The sequence below is a fragment of the Bombina bombina genome, chromosome 2 (assembly GCF_027579735.1).
Source record: "Bombina bombina isolate aBomBom1 chromosome 2, aBomBom1.pri, whole genome shotgun sequence".
Classification (NCBI taxonomy): Eukaryota; Metazoa; Chordata; class Amphibia; order Anura; family Bombinatoridae; genus Bombina; species Bombina bombina.
The window spans coordinates 1336383395-1336396695 of NC_069500.1; the positions used below are offsets into that span (position 1 = coordinate 1336383395).

The window sequence follows — 13301 nt, forward strand, 5'->3', positions numbered from 1 at the left end:
ATAGCGCTCTGCGCGCCAGTATAGTAAAAAACAGAATTCTTAGCCGTTAGTCTAGTCAAAGGAACAAAGGCATCAGAAAACAAAGGAATTGGCTAGCTTAAGTGCTCTAAGCTTGTCAAATATATTCATCCAATGGAGCCTGTAAAGCCTCATCAAGAGACTCAAACCAGAACGCCGCAGCAGCAGTGACAGGAGCAATGCGTGCAAGGGGCTGCAGGATAAAACCTTGTTGAATAAACATTTTTTATCCATTGGATCTAAAAAAGCACAACAGTCCTCGCCAGAGGTAGTGGTACGCTTAGCTAGAGTAGAAACTCTTCTCTCCACCTTAGGAACTGTCTGCCATAAGTCCCGTGTGGTGGCAACTATTAGAAAACATTCTTCTAAAAAATAGGAGGGGAAGAGAACGGCACACCTGGTCTATCCCATTCCTTATGAAAAATTTTAGTAAACCTCTTTAGGTATTGGAAAAACATAAGTACACACCGGCACTGCATATTATTTATCCAGTCTACACAATTTCTCTGGCACTGCGATTGTACACATTCATTCAGAGCAGCTAAAGCCTCCCTGAGCAACAAGTGGAGGTTCTCAAGCCTAAATTTTAAATGTAGAAATATCAGAATCAGGTTAAATCATCTTCCCTGAGTCACAAATATCACCCACAGACTAAGCATATTGTGAGGTAGTATCAGACATGGTTCTTAAAGCGTCTGTATGCTCTGTATCTACCCCCAGAGCTGTTTTGCTTTCCTTTAATTTCAGGTAGTCTGACTAATACTGCTGCCAGTGTATTATACACAACCTTTGCCATGTCTTGTAAAATAAACGCTATGGGCGCCATTGATATACTTGGCGCCATTTGAGCGTGAGTCCCTGGAGCGGGAGTCAAAGGGTCTGACACGTGGGGAGAGTTAGTCGGCATAACTTCCCCCTCGACAGAATCCTCTGGTAAAATAAACGCTATGGGTGCCCTTGATGTACTTGGCGCCATTTGAGCGTGAGTCCCTAAAGCGGGAGTCAAAGGGTCTGACACGTGGGGAGAGTTAGTCGGCATAACTTCCCCCTCGACAGAATCCTCTGGTGATAATGTTTTTAAATACAAAAAATGATCTTTATTGTTTAACATGAAATCAGTACATCTGGTACACATTCTAAAATGGGGTTCCACCATGGCTTTAAACATAATAAACACAGAGCCTCCTCTATGTTAGACATGTTAGAACTAATAAAGAGACTAGTAAGCTTGGAAAACACTTTAAATCAAGTTAACAAGCAAATATAACAAACGTTACTGTGCCTTTAAGAGAAACAAATTTTGTCAAAATTTGAAAAACAGTGAAAAAAGGCAGTAAATCAAACGAAATTTTTACAGTACATGTAATAAGTTAACAGAGCATTGCACCCACTTGCAAATGGATGATTAACCCCTTAATGCAAAAAACAGATAAAAAAAAAAAAAACGACATTTTTTTAAACAGACACAACAAAACTGCCACAGCTGAGCTGTGGATTACCTTCCCTATAACTGTTTCTATGCAAAATTTAAGCCAGCCATGTGGAAAAATTAGGCCCCAATAAGTTTTATCACCAAACATATGTTAAAAAACTATTAAACATGCCAGCAAACGTTTTAAAACACATTCTTATAAGAGTATGTATGTCTATTAATAAGCCTGATCCAGTCGCTATCACTGCATTTAAGGCTTTACTTACATTACTTCGGTATCAGCAGTATTTTCTTAGTCAATTCCATTCCTTAGAAAAATATATTACTGCACATACCTTAGCATATATCTCTATCAATCAGCCTGGTACCAGTCGCTTTCACTGCATTTAAAGGCTGTACTTACATTACTTCGGTATCAGCAGTATTTTCTTAGTCAATTCCATTCCTTAGAAAAATATTTTACTGCACATACCTTATTTGCAGGAAAACCTGCACGCCATTCCCCCTCTGAAGTACCTTACTCCTCAGAATGTGTGAGAACAGCAACTGGATCTTAGTTACGTCTGCTAAGATCATAGAAAAAACGCAGGCAGATTCTTCTTCCAAATACTGCCTGAGATAAACAGCACACTCCGGTGCCATTTAAAAATAACAAACTTTTGATTGAAGAAATAAACTAAGTATAAAAAACCACAGACTCTCACGACCTCCTATCTATGTTGAGACTTGCAAGAGAATGACTGGTAATGGCAGTTAGGGGAGGAGCTATATAGCAGCTTTGCTGTGGGTGGACTCTTGCAACTTCCTGTTGGGAAGGAGAATATATCCCATAAGTAATGGATGATCCGTGGACTGGATACACTTAACAAGAGAAAAACACATCAGAAATACGTTACAAAGTACACTTATACTTATAATGACACTATCTGATAAGAATTATTTAAAAAAAATATTGCACACAAAAGTTATAAGGGCTCAAAGATATGAGATCTCAGGTGTTAGAAAAAAAGACAAGCAAAGGGCTTTAAAATAGAGATACATATATGAGAATATGCTATCCGGTTTGCATGCGAGTAGGGTGTTAAGTTTTTCCACTTTTTTTCTCTCCATTGACTTCTATGGGGGAATACGGGAACCCCCCCCCCTCTGGACCTATCTGACGCTCAGTGGGAGGTGGAGTCTACAACCCGGTGGACACTGGAGCTGGTTTGCCGATATAACTATTTTGTTACATGCTTTTATACACATTTTATCTTCTCAGTTATTTTCTTGAATAGGGATATCTGTCAATAAATATCACTTTTTATCTGCACTTAGATGAGTGTGTGCTCTTTTCGCCTGATCTTTTTTAGTGTCTTTTCAATGGGTCTGTGATGGGACTTTTTTGAGGAGCTGCAGTTCGTTTGAAGATTGGATTCACAATGAGCACATATAACAGTTACACAAAAGAGACTAATAGTGCCTATATTGGACATTGCAAGGTATCTATATGAATGTGTTCTTGTGTATATTGATCTATGACATTATTATCTCTTTGGATAGTTGAGGTTTTTACATCTGTTTATTTTATAACAATAGTCAGCAGCGCCTAGTGTAACTGTCTTTAAGAATACGTGAATGTGCACGCAATATTCTAAGTTCGTCTTTTTGCGCTCGTCGGGTTAGCACATGAGCGAAAACAGTGTACTTTTAACTCATACAAGCGCAAACCGACGAGTGCAAAAAACTTATTTCTAGCAAAGTTATCGCTCGAGTGGGAGAATAAATTAGAGCTCCACTCGTAATCTGGCCCTAAGTGCTTTTGCATTGTCTTTTTATAAGGCATTTATAGACTACTAGTCCTAAAGCCCGTTCACACGGGCCGTGTGGTTTTATTTTTATATTCTCTCTCTCCCCTATCTCTCTCTCTCCCCTCTTTCTCCCCCCCCGTCTCTCTCTCTCTCTCCCCTGTCTCTCTCACTCTCTCTCCCCTGTCTCTCTCACTCTCTCTCCCCTGTCTCTCTCACTCTCTCTCGCCTGTCTCTCTCACTCTCTCCCCTGTCTCTCTCACTCTCTCCCCCCTGTCTCTCTCACTCTCTCCCCCTGTCTCTCTCACTCCCGTCTCTCTCACTCCCCTGTCTCTCTCTCTCTCCCCTGTCTCTCTCCCCTGTCTCTCTCTCTCCCCTGTCTCTCTCTCTCCTACCCCCTCTCTCTCTCTCCCCTGTCTCTCTCTCCCCTGTCTACATAAGTCCAGACGCAATTTTTTTTAAGTACAGAGCAAATGTTTGTTTTTAAAATTAAAATATGTGTTTTGTATGTGCTGTGTAGATAAGTCCGGACCTTTCAAATGACCTTTCTATCACTGCGTTGCGCATTTGTATTAAGTTTTGTGAAGCCTCGCAACGCTTTCAACTGCTAGTCACGCGACTACTCGCGCCGGTAGCTCGCGCTGAGGCTATGTTTGCGTGCGCGTGGGTGCGAGGGTGCGCGTGCGCATGCGTGCTAAGTGTGTGTGTGTGCAAGGGTGCGCGTGCGCGTTCGGCCAAGTAAGTGTGTTAATGGCTAAGTGTGTGGGGATAGGCTAAGTGGCGTGCGGGCAAGTTTGTGGGTGCGAGTGTGCGCGTGCAAGGTACAATGGCTAAGTGTTAATGGCTAAGTATGTGAGGATAGGCTAAGTGGCGTGCGGGCAAGTTTGTGGGTGCGAGTGTGCGCGTGCGAGGTACAATGGCTAAGTGTTAATGGCTAAGTATGTGGGGATAGGCTAAGTGGTGTGCGGGCAAGTTTGTGGGTGTGTGGGTGCGAGGGTGCGCGTGCGAGGTACAATGTGGGTGTGTGGGTGCGAGGGTGCGCGTGCGGTGAGGGTGCGCGTGCGAGGTACAATCTGTCAGCTGTCAGCTGTGCCGAGGTGCGCGTGCGAGGATCTAAGGCCAAGTGTTTGTCTCTACTGCGCATGACGGCTTCAGACAAACACTTGCCTTTTATAATATAGGATGCTATTCTACTGTATTTAACACCATTTGCTAATCATCCAGCAGATGCACAAACACCCCCACAGTGCTGCCACCCAGCGTCCCCTGCTCCACTAAACCCTCCCTAGCACTTCAAGACACCACACAAAGAATTAGAGAAATGGAGAGGATGGCAGACCCCTTAATGTCCCACATGGCTTATGGTGGGTTTTTAAATTGAACCCTTTTCCAATCTGTTTTGAAAACTCAACAATACCTCACTTATTACAAACCATGAAAGGCATTTGTAGTGGGATAACACCCCATAACCTTTTTCACATCCCATTCAATTTGCAAGCAGTATGATATGCACAGTGTTGGTTGTACTGGTGGAGCATGAATGTGCAAATTCACCCCTATATTTCAGGATGCACCACCATTGTGCTGAGGGGGAGTGAGAAAATTGTCCCTTTCACTTAGCAAAGCCCCTAATATTCTTGCAATGCCCCCAGACCAGCCAACTCCATCCATTAAACATAGGATCCTACCCCCACCAAAAATGAGCATTCCCTTTCTCTCATAACCATTCCCCAGAGTATGTGACATCATCATGCAATAAACATAACGCAGAGGAATATTTTCCCACCTCATTAAACCTCAAAAGGTAAGAAATGCCAAGGGTCCTATTGGAGTTTTCTCCCCAAATGTAGATGTGAAACATGGGACAAGTTCTCCTGCATCCTCAAGATAAGTGGTTTAGCTGCAGTGAAACAAGTCTATGGTTAATGAAAAATGCCAGCACAATGCCAGTTTTAATAGACATTAAATCTTACTTGTTTTGTCTTTTTCTAGTGACATTATTCCTTTAAAGTACTCTTTACGATGTAGCTGTATGACCTTCTCATAATTAAAAAAAACAGAAATCACAATATATAGCTACAGCCTTAATTGTGCTAGAATGCATCGTTAATTATACATGGGACTATATATGTAAGACATAGACTTAAAACACATTTATTGCTACTTGAAGCCTGAGTTTCGTAATGTTCAAATGTAACATTAATGCTTTGACACAGACATGAATCTTGTTAAGACATTTAATGATGGTATTTAAAAAACAAATAACTGATGATATATTAATGTATATTCCTGTAATGGAGCACGTAGCCTTTAAGGCAAGCAAATCTTTGTGTAAAAACGTAGCTCTACATTTAATGAAATTTTGACAAAATGTGGGAAAGATCTAACCATGGTATACATATGGGGTACATTTATCATAGAGATAACAGACTATCAGTGCATATATATGACTATAATTTCACAAAAGATAGAACTGTAAAATGCCACATGTTTTTTTAAACACAAAATTCTGACTCTGACATACAAAGCCCTCAACTGCACTGCTCCCCCCTATATCTCAGACCTTGGGGTCGATTTATCATCGGTCTGTCTGACATGATCCGCTCAGTGGATCATGTCCGACAGACATTAGTGAATGCCGACAGCATACACTGTTGGCATTTATCATTGCACAAGCAGTTCTTGGCAGATTTGCAACCAATCACCCACTAGCAGGGGGTGTCAATCAGCCCGATCATATGAGATCGGGAGGATTGATGTCCGCAGCCTCAGAGCAGGCGGACTAGTTAAAGAGTAGCGGGGGCCATTCGGCCCTTGATAAATCGGCCCCCTTGTCTCCAGATACTCTTCCTCCTGTCCCCTTCACTCTGCTCATGACCTCCTCCTCTCTTGTTACCTCCTCACATTCCCATTTACAAAACTTCTCCAGACTGGCTCCCATCTTGTGAGACTCTCTGTCACGCCGCCCGGCTGCCGCTTCGTCAGTTGCCATGGCCGTTGCCATGGACGCTGTGGTGAACTTCGGTGCCGGCAATGATGTCATCGCCACGAGCCTCTCTTCCTGATGCCAGTCCGGATTTCTCCTGTGGTGCAAATCCTGCAGCTATGTAAGTACCTCACTTACATTCATCTGTGCCCAAGTATAGGTGTTGCTTCGTGTGCTCCTGGGTGCTGGGTTACTTTATGCTAGATTGCCATACTGTTATTGAACTCTGCCTGTCTGACTACTCTGCTTGCTTAATCCATGAACTGCTGGACTGCCATACTGTTATTGAACTCTTCCTGTCTGACCACTCTGCTTGCTTAACCCCTCAACTGCTGGATTACCATACTGTTATTGAACTCTGCTTGTCTGACCATTCTATTGGTTTACCCCTGAACTGCAACACTGATGGATTGTTTTCCTTTTGCCGGACTCACCCTATCTTGACCATTCTCTGCCTTCTTCTTATTGCCCTGAAGGACTACCTTGTCTACCGTGAGTACTGCTTACCTCATTTCACTAACCTACACTAACCTTTCCTAACTCCTTGAACCCCTTAGCATGTAAGCCTATGAGCCTATGGGGAAGTCTCCCTATGGGTGATGGGGGAAACCAGACGTGGACTCCTTGCCCAGTGTGCTTAGAGGAATGTGGCTGCCCCTCACTGACGAGGCCCATAGGAGGCCGAAACGATCGTCTGGGGTTGTCATGTTCCTTGTTCAGAGGAGAATTGCCTGGTATTTCGGGACTGGACTGACCTTACTTGGCGGGATCAGACTGATATACTTCAGGAAAGTTTTCTTCTGTGAAAAGCACACTGGTCTAAAAGAGGCTGCTTCCGGGTGGTAAATCGCCATAGAACAAGCCACTGAGCTGTTGTTCGTTCCTGGTAGAGCGCTTCTCTCTTCGTATGCATGTAAGCCTATGAGCCCAGCTGTTTGTATATCACCTTCATAAGAGCTGACTACAACAGTGCAAATCTCAGCAGGGCCCCCTACCCATTTAATCCCTATAAATGTTATCTTGAAAACCGTGCTGCAGAATCTGTTACCACTCTACAAATACCTAATAATAATAATAATAATAATGTTTGTATGAGAAACTGCCCTTCCTTAAAATGAATAGACATAGAACATATATGCATAAAACCCCACAGACAAATACTTCAAAAATGCCCATTATATGCAACATGCACTTGTATAGTAGAGTCCCACATAAAGGTAAATGTCTGCTTATTCGGTCATACATTAATTTACTACATTCTTGCAATAAGTCCTACAATTTGTCCTATGTACATCATAAATATATATTCCAATATTTATTAACAAAGAAAAAATACTGTTTAGAATACATTCAAATCTATAAAAACTAACATTCAAAATTTAGCATTCAATAATCAAATGTTACATTGAAGAAGAAAAAAAAAAAGGAAATTTATGTGTTAATGAATGTGCTGAACATTTGACCATCAATACCTACACCAAACCAAACCATCACCACCAACATCACCATCGGTTAAACATTTGAATGCAAATGGAATTGAATATATAAATTCTGCAACTAAATGCTTTGTGCCAGCTTGCCAATGCTTCTGCTTTTTATTTTGCTTACAAAACTCTAAGGTCACTTGTACTTAGTTCCATAAATAATGGAACCAATCAGGCACAAAGTATTGCTTTTTGTTTTGTGGTGGGGTGTTATGTCCTGAGACACAGGGGTGGTCTCTCTCACCAGTACTGACAAAACGGAAGCCACCACAAGAATTCAGTATAACAATAGTAGTGTTTATTATGAACTTATTACAACAATATAAAGCAGTAATAGCAAGGTGATGATTAAACTATAAACGTTACTTATCTTCGGATTTTAAGGGATATTTTAGACCTCTGTCTTAGATGTTGAAGTTATAACAGATAAGATACAAGGTAGCTTTACATGATTATTTCATGATAAAGACATTGTCCTGCAAGCACCCTCTTGGCAGTTCCTCGGGCCAAGCCCTTTTACCCCCCCAGAAATCTTATGATGAGCAGTATAGCTGATGAGAAGCCCCAGAGCCTATTAGATGTTTTTTCTTTCTTTCTAGTTTATAAGGGGCTAATACGGGCATAGTTGTATACTACAGGTACAAATCCCTTTATCCAAACTGCTCGGGACTGAAAATTTGAATTTTGGAATATTCGTATATTTGCATTGGTAAAATGGAACAGCTTGGAGAGGGGTTGGGGCCAAGTTTAAATAACACTATCTTATGTCATTTAGGTAATATTTATATGTTAAAATGCAGCTTATACATGCAACCTATTGTAGTTTTATATATTTTTTATATATTTGTAGACATAGTACTGTCATTAAGGTAGTACAGTACTGTAATCAGAAAGGTAATAGTTGATTTTTTAAATAAACATGGACTATTATTTGCATTTTAGAACACAAAAACAAAACCAAAGATGAAGGCAAAGGAAATTATAACTTAATGACAGGGGAAAATAGTAATTGTTAATATTTTTTTATGAACAAGTCAGTTTTGTGGAATAATTCTGGATTTAGAATTCTGAATTTGGGGATTTATACTAGCACTCCTTTTCACTGTGCTTCAACAATTACAGGATATCTATGGATGAGGCCAATTGGTGCCGTCCTATAATGGAAAAAAAACAATGAGGAGGTCTTTAAAAAAATTATAATTTTAGACATGCAGGGACCTAAATTGTGGTTTTTTTTTCAGGAATAATGGAATCTTGTTTGAGATTTATGTCCATGACAATCAGGGCCTCCTTTAGCAATAGCGAACCCCTAGGCAAGACAAATTTGTGGAGCTCCTCAGCCCAGCCTCCTAATTCCCTTCCCCCCGTATGGCCTGCACGCTGTATAGCCCACCCTTGTCCCAACATTCAATATGTCTTATATAAAGAATCAATGACACCATATATTGCCTCTCCTGATACCATAAACGCATCCTAATAAACTAAATACATTGTGTACATTGCACCTTCCCATACCCTCACTCTTGATGGTAGTGTGGGGTCTTCCAAAGTGTGGTGCCCTGTGTAGGTGCCTCTCTTTTGCCCTGCCAAAAGGACAGGCCTTATGAGAAGTATCTGTCAAGTTAACATGGTCAGACGCCATATAATAATGTTCTAGAACTATCACTTATTCTATAGATTGCGATTGTTTGGAATTTAAGAACCAAATGATTGATTTATGCAAAAACAGTTCTTAGGTTTAATATGACTTTACTTTTATTTTAATGGAGATCATATCATTACAGCAAGTTTATGAATAAACAAAATAAATAGAGATTATAATTTTTTTTCAGATAAGGAAAGTAGAAATGTTTTAACAGTGTTTTTGTCTTGTATAAAATTAAATTAAGCAGTTTCACATCTGTAAATAAAACTGTAATATTGCTGAGTTTCTACTGCCAGCACACTTGGCATAATACACGCCTGGGATGAACATCTGTCTTGTGAAAGACCACAGGGAATGTTATCACACATGATCCAATTGCCTGCAGCAAGGAACACTAGTTACAGCCAACCAACGTCTTTATTCATGCATTAGTGGGAAATAGGCCAACACAAGTCGCACTACAGACAAATTAAATTAATCAGAACTCAAGTACATGGTATAAGGTGTCTGGTCAAACATTATGTTAAGCTAAGTTCTGCCCTTTAAATGATATGTTTGTATAATTCTCATCAACAGGGACTCCAGACTTTTACTTAATCTAATTTATGCAAAACAATTAGACTTTACATTCTTCACCTGAAACTGTTTTATGACATAGCCAGAAGAGACAACTTCCAGGAAAATCAGCATGTTCAGTGTTTCTTAGTAAAGGTCATCATGGGTTTGTGACTCCTAAAAAAAAAACATTAGAAAATTATTGCATGAACAACAAATAAACAATGTTTTCCTGTTTCTGATCACAGCTCCATCTCTTTCAATTTGGCAAAGTATTTAAAACAAGCCTTGTTTCAGTCTAGCCAATCACTCTTCATAATTGTGTTAACTCCCCCTATATGATTAGTGATGAATAGGTTGTACTGTACTGCCTGTGCTAAGCTGCACGTACCTAACGCATTTAGGAATATATCATCAGTCTTTTAGAAGGGCACATTTTTTTTCCAGTAATAATAATGCAACTTTGAAACAGCAATAATCAGCATATGATCGGGTTGATTGTCATATGCAGCTAACAGAGTCACTGCTGGGCCAGAAATATGAAGTATGATGGCATATGGCTGACATAGGGCCTGCAAAGCCAAGGGGCTGGATTGACATTTACAGGATTTGTGGTTGACAGAGGCGCTGCTGGTTTGTCTATACTGATGCCGCATGTGGCTGTGAGAGGGGCATCAATTCCATGGGGCTAAAGTGGAAATCTTATTTCATATCATATATGGGGTTCAGGGGCTCTTATTGTGCATGCAGCTGAGTTTATTTGATGTGGTATGTAGGGCCAATTAAGTGGTCTGATGTGGCATGCAGGGCCAAGTGTTTCTGATGTGGCATGCAGGGCCAATTGTTCTGAAATGGCATGCAGCTGAGCTTATTTGATATGACATGCAGGGCCAAGTGTTCTGATGTGACATGCAGGGCCATGTGCTCTGATGTGGCATGCAGGGCCAAGTGTTCTGATGTGAGATGCAGGGCCATGTGCTCTGATGTGGCATGCAGGGCCAAGTGTTCTGATGTGACATGCAGGGCCATGTGTTCTGATGTGGCATGCAGGGCCAATTGTTCTGATGTGGCATGCAGGGCCATGTATTCTGATGTTGCATGCAGGGCCAAGTGTTCTGATGTGGCATGCAGGGCCATGTGTTCTGATGTGGCATGCAGGGCCAAGTGTTCTGATGTGGCATGCAGGGCCATGTGTTCTGATGTTGCATGCAGGGCCAAGTGTTCTGATGTGGCATGCAGGGCCATGTGTTCTGATGTTGCATGCAGGACCAAGTGTTCTGATGTGGCATGCAGGGCCAAGTGTTCTGATGTGGCATGCAGGGCCATGTGTTCTGATGTGGCATGCAGGGCCAAGTGTTCTGATGTGGCATGCAGGACCAAGTGTTCTGATGTTGCATGCAGGACCAAGTGTTCTGATGTGGCATGCAGGGCCATGTGTTCTGATGTTGCATGCAGGGCCATGTGTTCTGATGTGGCATGCAGGGCCAATTGTTCTGATGTGGCATTCAGGGCCATGTATTCTGATGTTGCATGCAGGACCAAGTGTTCTGATGTGGCATGCAGGGCCAAGTGTTCTGATGTGGCATGCAGGGCCGAGTGTTCTGATGTGGCATGCAGGGCCAAGTGTTCTGATGTGGCATGCAGGGCCAAGTGTTCTGATGTGGCATGCAGGACCAAGTGTTCTGATGTGGCATGCAGGGCCAAGTGTTCTGATGTGGCATGCATGGACAAGTGATCTGAAATGGCATGCAGCTGTGCTTATTTGCTATGGCATGAATTTCACAGTGTAAGCTCATTACCAGGGGTTTGTTCTAATTTGGGTGTGTAGATGAAAAGGGACTGCAGGGGCTGACATGAATGATTTGATACAGCGTGCACATGTCTGCCTTTAAATGCCCTCATGGGTATGCATAGGTATCAAAGAATAGCAAATTCCAGAAAACCTGGAGAATTGGCTCTGAAAAGCCATTAATCAACTCACTTACTTGTTTTATAAGCGGTGAGCGTGGAGATCCTCTTCGTACTATCACCGCCGCACACTGAGGATTGAATTCAAGGTACGCCTTTAAATATGGGGTACCTTACATTCCTATTGTCTGATTTGATTCTTTAAATTCAAATCAGTCAATAGGATGAGAGCTACTGAAATCCTATTGGCTGTTCAAATCAGCCAATAGGATTTCAGTAGCTCTCATCCTATTGGCTGATTTGAATTTGAAGAATCAAATCAGCCAATAGGAATGCAAGGTACCCCATATTTAAACACGTACCTTGAATTCAATCCTCAGTGTGCGGCGGTGATCGTACGAAGAGGATCTCCACGCTCAATGGCTCCGCGGTCGCCGGTCTTCTGTTTCACATTGGCTTGGTCCTGGATGAAGATAGAAGATGTTACTGCGATGGAAGAAGATATCGCAGCTTGGAAGAAGACTTCACCGCTTGGAAGAAGACTTTTTCCACCGGACTTCAGGAACGGTAAGTACCTATTTGGGGGTTAGAGTTAAAGTAAAGGTAAAGTTAACATTTGTTTAATTAATTTAATCATTTCTCAGTATCAACTTATAATAGTCGCTAAGTTTTTTTTTAATGAATATTCAAATATATATGTTAAAAATTAATTTGAAAATCCCTACCATTTGTCTCCCGACTCCTCCCAAGCCTTTACTTCCTGCTGCATTTTGTGAAGTCTCTACCCCTCTCAAATGCGCGTGCACGACCCAGGATAAAAATTGCGCATGCGTTACTCTCCTATTATTTTACAATGCGCATGCGCTAATTTGCCTTGTAGTATAGTATTGAATGAATAGGTATATTCATTCAGTACTATACGATCAGAGACAGGAGCTGCATCTATTCTTATCGTTCAAACGTTTCTTAAAAACATTGATCTATTAACTCGGTTTGCCCAATTGTACTATAAAATCTATAGTACAATTGGGCAAACAGAGTTAATAGATCGATGTTTTTAAGAAACGTTTCAACAATATCAATAAATGCAGCTCCTGGCTCTGATTGTGCACACTGTAACAAGACGATGAGGTAGTCTGTGGGACGCATGCGCGAAACTGGAGCGCGCTTGGTTGATAAGAAGGAGACAAATTAAAGTGCGCATGCGACGACGAGTAAAGGGGCGGATGACGTCGGATGACGGCCGCTTAACGGCCTAAAAATCAATTGGGTATAAAATACATGTGATGTTAAGTAGAAAAAAAAGAAAAATACGGGTTGAATTTGGGGATGTATATAATTAGGATTATACAGGTAATATATTTATTTATAACTATTTATATAAAATATGATGAATTAAAGTCATATTATTTTTAAACATTGAATCATATTCTAGATAGTGATGAGGGTAACTTTACCTTCACTTTAAGATTTTATTTTAATTTTT

At 41.2% G+C, this 13301-nt stretch overlaps 1 protein-coding gene across 1 annotated transcript; it reads right to left on the reverse strand.

Annotated features, from left to right (window-relative positions):
- Positions 1–10663: 10663 nt before the first annotated feature.
- On the reverse strand, positions 10664–11632 carry LOC128647528 (histidine-rich protein PFHRP-II-like). The gene has a single exon (XM_053700312.1). It carries the CDS (start codon positions 11630–11632, stop codon positions 10664–10666), a length of 969 nt encoding a protein of 322 aa, XP_053556287.1.
- Between the last annotated feature and the right edge of the window lie 1669 nt (positions 11633–13301).

What these genes read in the sequence shown, in the direction of transcription:
- LOC128647528 (XM_053700312.1), bottom strand. Translation starts at nt 11,632, where the DNA reads ATGCATGCCACATCAGAACACTTGGCCCTGCATGCCACATCAGAACAC.